Source organism: Sardina pilchardus, chromosome 9, assembly GCF_963854185.1.
Source record: "Sardina pilchardus chromosome 9, fSarPil1.1, whole genome shotgun sequence".
Taxonomy (NCBI): domain Eukaryota; kingdom Metazoa; phylum Chordata; class Actinopteri; order Clupeiformes; family Clupeidae; genus Sardina; species Sardina pilchardus.
Window position 1 is genome coordinate 1,297,556 of NC_085002.1, and position 7,500 is coordinate 1,305,055.

At 48.2% G+C, this 7,500-nt stretch overlaps 1 protein-coding gene across 1 annotated transcript in view; it reads left to right on the top strand.

The window, feature by feature from the left end:
* mst1rb (macrophage stimulating 1 receptor b) overlaps positions 1-7,500 on the top strand; it is a 32,568-nt gene that overhangs the window by 6,997 nt on the left and 18,071 nt on the right. The window contains exons 4-5 of the mRNA XM_062545579.1: positions 5,764-5,940; positions 7,306-7,425. Of these exons, the coding sequence (XP_062401563.1) occupies positions 5,764-5,940; positions 7,306-7,425 (297 nt within the window). The remainder of the gene's footprint in view (positions 1-5,763; positions 5,941-7,305; positions 7,426-7,500) is intronic.

The window sequence follows — 7,500 nt, forward strand, 5'->3', positions numbered from 1 at the left end:
CTCCTGGTGTTGCTCCCCTGTTACACTGCAACCGTAAGGCTACACACACACACACACATACCATTACTTTACACACTAAGTCACACACACACACACACACACACAGACACGCTCTTACACTGCAACCCTAAGGCAATCCACAAACACGCACATACCTTTACATTACACACTAAGTTGCACACACACACCCAGATACCTTTACATTACGCACTAAGTTGCACACACACACCCACATACCTTTACATACATCCACACACTCACTCAAACACACACACGCATGTTTCACTAGTTGAGAGCATAGATACTTTATTATGTTATGATACACTTCAAAACTGGACAGAGCTGATATGGACTTTATTATGGTATGAAACTGTGATGTTATGGGCAGCGCTCAGTTGTTAGGCCTGACACCATTAGACAACAGCTGAGATCTTTATCCCAGGATCTATTTCCTGTTTGGCGTGGTGCCTTGGCAACAGCTGATTTGTGTAGTGCTTGACAGGCTCTGGTTCAAACACATAAATAAAAGTCATGCTTGTCATGCAGTAGTCAGTCTGTAGCTAAACATGAAGTGACTTGCCACTGTGGAATCACTGCTCTCTGGTCTGCCAGTGGAGAAAAGTGTTAGCTAGAGGACTCTGGCCTGTCAGTCGCAGAAGGTGTTTGCTAGAGGAGTCTGTGCTCTGACTTAAAAGCCATCTGTGGTCGAGCGTTTATTTTGGTTGTTGTCTAAGATCTCCGTGCGTCTCAAGGGAGGTTCTTGGCAGCCAGTTGTGATGGAAAAATGCACCAGGGCAGGATTCCAGTGACGGGCCATGATCCCAGCCGAGGAGCTTATCCCCGCTGTGGAGGAGAATTGAGTAATCACTGTTCAAAACGGAAAAAAACTGCTGCCTTCTGTCAGGATACACATACACTATATTGGCAAAAGTATTCGCTCACCTGCCTTGACTCACATATGAACTTCAGTCACATCCCATTCTTAATCCATAGGGTTTCATATGACGTTGGTCCACCTTTTGCAGCTATACGAGTTCTTCTGGGAAGGCTTTCCACAAGGTTTAGGAGTGTGTTTATGGGATTTTTGACCAAACTCTGTCATCCATGTCTTTGTAGACCTTGCTTTGTGCACTGGTACACAGTCTAGAAGCAAGGAGACGAGTGGCTGCTGGTGACTGAGGAGTGGGCTTGGCTGAGGAGTGGGCTTGGCTGAGGTAGAACCGGGCTTGGCTGAGGTAGAACCGGGCTTGGCTGAGGTAGAACCGGGCTTGGCTGAGGAGTGGGCTTGGCTGAGGTAGAACCGGGCTTGGCTGAGGTAGAACCGGGCTTGGCTGAGGTAGAACCTGGCTTGGCTGAGGTAGAACCGGGCTTGGCTGAGGTAGAACCTGGCTTGGCTGAGGTAGAACCTGGCTTGGCTGTGACTCTTCTCAGTAACTCCAATCACTCTTCTCAGTAACTCCAATAACACCAATCACTCTTGGCTGTGACTGAGGACTGGGCTTGGCTGAGGTAGAACCTGGCTTGGCTGTGACCCCTTCTAAGACATCTAACTGGGGAGTGCGGTTTGAAACCGAAAAACCGATTTTTGCTGCCTTACTGTATAAAATATCTTAGATATAACCGATAAGTCTTCTCAGTAACTCCAATCACTCTTCTCAGTAACTCACTCTTCTCAGTAACTCCAATCACTCTTCTCAGTAACCCCAATCACTCCTCTCAGTAACCCCAATCACTCCGCTCAGTAACCCCAATCACTCCGCTCAGTAACTCCGATAAGTCTTCTCAGTAACTCCAATAACTTCTCAGTAACTCCAATAACTCTTCTCAGTAACTCCCAATCGCTCTTCTCAGTAACTCCAATAACTCCTCTCAGTAGCTCCAATCACTCTTCTCAGTAACTCAATAACTCCAATCACTCTTCTCATTATTCTCAGTAGCCCCAATAACTCTTCTCAGTAACCCCAACACTCCTCTCAGTAACTCTGATAAGTCTTCTCAGTAACCCCAACACTCCTCTTCTCAGTAACCCCAACACTCCTCTTCTCAGTAACCCCAACACTCCTCTTCTCAGTAGCTCCAATCTCTCTTCTCAGTAGCTCCAATCACTCTTTTCAACTGCTTAACATCAGGAAAGCTGCAGCTGTGAGTCACGGTGGAGCTGCAATCTCTAAACCTCTGTGTTCTAAACCCGGTCGTTAATGAGAGGAAGCCAAGATGGCCTTCTTTGTTCTAAACCTGGAAGCCAAGATGGCCCTCTATGTTCTAAACCTGGCGTTTAATTAGAGGAAGTCAAGACGGTCCAGTCATGTCCTTCCTGCTAGACGTCTGAATGGGACTGAAATAGGTCCACTGCTGTCTCTTGACAGGAACAGGTCGACTGGTGTCTCTTGATAGGAACAGGTCGACTGGTGTCTCTTGATAGGAACAGGTCGGCTGGTGTCTCTTGATAGGAACAGGTCCACTGGTGTCTCTTGATAGGAACAGGTCCACTGGCGTCTCTTAAGGGAACAGGCTCACTGGCGTCTCTTAAGGGAACAGGCTCACTTCTCAGTAACCCCAATCACTCTTCTCAGTAACCCCAATCACTCTTCTCAGTAACTCCAACCACTCTTCTCAGTAGCTCCAATCACTCTTCCCAGTAACTCCAAACACTCTTCTCAATCACTCTTCTCAACTGCTTAACATCAGGAAAGCTGCAGCTGTGAGTCACGGTGGAGCTGCAATCTCCAAACCTCTGTGTTCTAAACCCGGTCGTTAATGAGAGGAAGCCAAGACGGTCCAGTCATGTCCTTCCTGCTGGACGTCTGAATGGTACTGAAATAGGTCCACTGGTGTCTCTTAAAGCGCTGCATGGACACCTCAGCGGTCCACAGAGAGGACGGGCATCATCATCAGAGCATCAGGAGTCAGATCGCAGCTTCCTCAGCACCGTAAAATATTTCCTGTTAATGTTTTTTTACAGTGCACTCCCGTAATGTTTTTCAACAGGAATTTACTGTGAATTACAGAAAAAACAGGAAATTAACCATTAACTAACCATTTGTTATAACAGAGAGAAGCACACAATGAGTATCCTTTTGGAAGTATGAGTGAGAGAGGGAGATTAAAGCAAAATTACATCACATGGCTTGACCTAACAAAAGCTAGCACAAAACAGAATAACATAAAATAATAGAAAATGTGATGAGCAAGAACAAAGAAAGAATGGGAGAAGATCATGGAAGACGAGTTAGAGGAATTAAAGTTAGTTCATGTCATGTGGTGCAAATCCGTGGCGTTTAGTATAGCCTACATCATACATCACTGATACATGTTAAAACTATGCATGACTTTCAAGAAATTCTAAATTATCTCACCGGATTAATGAGGATTTTGGTCGGTGATCTTCCAACATGGGACTCCCTGTGTGTTCGTTGGGTTCGTTGGAGCCTTCTTCTGCTTAGAGCTTCTTCCCAGAATGCAAAAAATACTGTATGAACATGTTATTATACTCTGCCAAAGAGATTATGAGTGTTATTTAGCAATACGGTGTTAAATAACCAAAATAAGGTGTTATTTAACATACATTCCCTAAAAAAATGACAGTAAGGCGCAGTTATTAAAAATAACAGGTTCATCATGTTGAAATATGGGTGTAAATTAACAGGAACATTTTACAGTGTGGCTGTACCTGACATGACCCTACTGTAGATCCGCCCTGATGTGACCTGGCCCTGATGTGGCCCTGATGTGGCCCTGATCTGGCCCTGATGTGGCCCTGATGTGGCCCTGGTGTGGCCCTGGTGTGGCCCTGGTGTGGCCCTGATGTGGCCCTGATGTGGCTCCTGTGTGCTGTTCCTGATCCTGCAACCTGTATGTCCGTGAGCAGACTGTGGCGCTGTGCGTGTGTCTCAGGGGAGGGGGAGGAAGTGTACAGTAGCCTAGCGCTGGCTCCGCATGACGCACTTCCCTCTATTGTGACCCAATTAGATCTCTCCTCCTGCCCATCTGCTCGCCTGGCTGCCCGTCTGTATGCTTGTCAGTCCGTCTGTAACATGGGGGTGAGCTGAGGGCTCCTTGCAATGCAGCCTCTGCCATCGATGTGTGTGTGTGTGTGTGTGTGTGTGTGTGTGTGTGTGTGTGTGTGTGTGTGTGTGTGTGTGTGTGTGTGTGTGTGTGTGTGTGTGTGTGTGTGTGTGTGTGTGTGAATGGGTGAATGTGAGGCATGACATTGTAAACCACTTTGGATGCAAGGAGGAGTTGATCAAAGCGCTATATAAATGCGGTCCATTTACCATTGCACACATGTGAACGCACACACACGTGAACTCACACACACGTGAGCTTACACACACGTGAACCTACACACCATGAAACATAACACTCCCCCTCACACACGTGAACCTATACACCATGAAACATAACACACGTGAACTTACATTCCATGACACATAACACACTCCCTCACACACATGAACTTACACACCATGAAACATAACAAGCTCTCCCTCACACATGTAAACAGAACTATAACCATGAAACATAACAAGCTCTCCTTCACACATGTAAACTACCATGAAACATAACAAGCTCTCCTTCACAAACGTAATCATAAACTACCATGAAACATAAATTCCACACCCAGATCAGAGATGTACTAAATGTAGTTGTGTACAGTCAGTAGTAATGGTAGTGTGCTTCAGGGAAGCCTGTAATGATGTTAGTGTGCTTTAACCTGTTGCTGGTGTGTGTGTGTGTGTGTGTGTGTGTGTGTGTGTGTGTGTGTGTGTGTGTGTGTGTGCTTTATCTGTTACTGGTGTGTTGTGTGTGTGTGTGTGTGTGTGTGTGTGTGATGTGTGTGTGTGTGTGTGATGTGTGTGTGTGTGTGTGTGTGTGATGTGTGTGTGTGTGTGTGTGCTTTACCTGTTGCTGGTGTGGTGTGGTGTGGTGTGGTGTGGTGTGGTGTGGTGTGGTGTGTCTGCTTTATCTGTTACTGGTGTGGTGTGTGTGTGTGTGTGTGTGTGTGTGTGTGTGTGTGTGTGTGTGTGTGTGTGTGTGTACGCTTTACCTGTTACTGGTGTGTGTTTGTGTGTGTGCGTGTGCTTTACCTGTTGCTGGTGTGGTGTGTGTGTGTGTGTGTGTGTGTGTGTGTGTGTGTGTGTGTGTGTGTGTGTGTGAGTGTGTGTGTGTGTGCTTTACCTGTTGCTGGTGTGGTGTGTGTGTGTGCTTTACCTGTTGCTGGTGTGTGTGTGTGTGTGTGTGTGTGTGCTTTACCTGTTGCTGGTGGTGTGTGTGTGTGTGTGTGTGTGTGTGCTTAACCGGTTGCTGGTGTGTGTGTGTGTGTGTGTGTGTGTGTGTGTGTGTGTGTGTGTGTGTGTGTGGCTGCAGAGTATGGAGAACAACGCGACGTGTAAGGACTGGTGTGTGTGTGTGTGTGTGTGTGTGTCGCTGCAGAGCATGGAGAACAACGCGACGTGTAAGGACTGGTGTGTGTGTGTGTGTGTGTGTGTGTCGCTGCAGAGCATGGAGAACAACGCGACGTGTAAGGACTGGTGTGTGTGTGTGTGTGTGTGTGTGTCGCTGCAGAGCATGGAGAACAACGCGACGTGTAAGGACTGGTGTGTGTGTGTGTGTGTGTGTGTGTCGCTGCAGAGCATGGAGAACAACGCGACGTGTAAGGACTGGTGTGTGTGTGTGTGTGTGTGTGTGTCGCTGCAGAGCATGGAGAACAACGCGACGTGTAAGGACTGGTGTGTGTGTGTGTGTGTGTGTGTGTCGCTGCAGAGCATGGAGAACAATGCGACGTGTAAGGACCAGCCCACCATGGTGTCCAAGCCGTACTACAGAGTGGACCTGTTCAACCGCGAGATGACCAGCGTGCTGCTGACCGCTCTACTCGTCACCACCATCGACAACAAGACCGTCGCCCACATCGGCACCTCAGACGGACGCCTCCTACAGGTACAGCACACACACACACACACACACACACACACACACACACACACACACACACACACACACACACACACACACACACACACACAAAGAGAACAAGACCGTGGCCCACATCGGCACCTCAGATGGACGCCTTCTACAGGTACAGCACACACACACACACACACACACACACACACACACACACACACACACACACACACACACACACACACACACACACACACACACACACACACACATAAAGAGAACAAGACCGTGGCCCACATCGGCACCTCAGACGGACGCCTCCTACAGGTACACACACACACACACACACACACACACACACACACACACACACACACACACACACACACACACACACACACACACACACACACATAAAGAGAACAAGACCGTGGCCCACATCGGCACCTCAGATGGACGCCTTCTACAGGTACAGCACACACACACACACACACACACACACACACACACACACACACACACACACACACACACATAAAGAGAACAAGACCGTGGCCCACATCGGCACCTCAGACGGACGCCTCCTACAGGTACACACACACACACACACACACACACACACACACACACACACACACACACACACACACACACACACACACACACACACACACATAAAGAGAACAAGACCGTGGCCCACATCGGCACCTCAGATGGACGCCTTCTACAGGTACAATACACACACACACACACACACACGCACGCACACACACACACACACACACACACACACACACACACACACACACACACACACAAGAGAACAAGACCGTGGCCCACATCGGCACCTCAGATGGACGCCTTCTACAGGTACAATACACACACACACACACACACACACGTGTGTGTAAAGTTGAAAGGTCATGGCTTACGTGTGTAAAGTTGAAAGGTCATGCCCTGTGTGTGTAAAGTTGAAAGGTCATGCCTTACGTGTGTAAAGTTGAAAGGTCATGCCCTGTGTTGTAAAGTTGAGGGTCGTGCCGTACGTGTGTAAAGTTGAGGGTCGTGCCTTACGTGTGTAAAGTTGAGGGTCGTGCCTTACGTGTGTAAAGTTGAGGGTCATGCCTTACGTGTGTAAAGTTGAAAGGTCATGCCTTGTGTCTGTAAAGTTTAAAGGTCATGCCTTGTGTGTGTAAAGTTGAAAGGTCATGCCCTGTGTGTGTAAAGTTGAAAGGTCGTGCCCTGTGTGTGTAAAGTTTAGGGTCGTGCCCTGTGTAAAGTTGAAAGGTCATGCCCTGTGTGTGTAATGTTGAGGGTCGTGCCCTGTGTATGTAAAGTTGAAAGGTCATGCCTTGTGTGTGTAAAGTTGAAAGGTCATCTATGTGTGTTGTGTTGCAGCTGGTCCTGAGGAGGTCCAGTCCGGTCATCTTTGCCAACTACTCGCTGGTGGAGAAGCAGGCGGTGTCTCTGGCGGTCGTCTACTCCAACACCTCACTGCTGTTCGTGGTGGGAGACAAGGTGAGCATGCGGCCCAAGAGGCTGAGGTCACTCTTAACCCCACTGCAGCTGGTCACTCTTAACCCCACTGCAGCT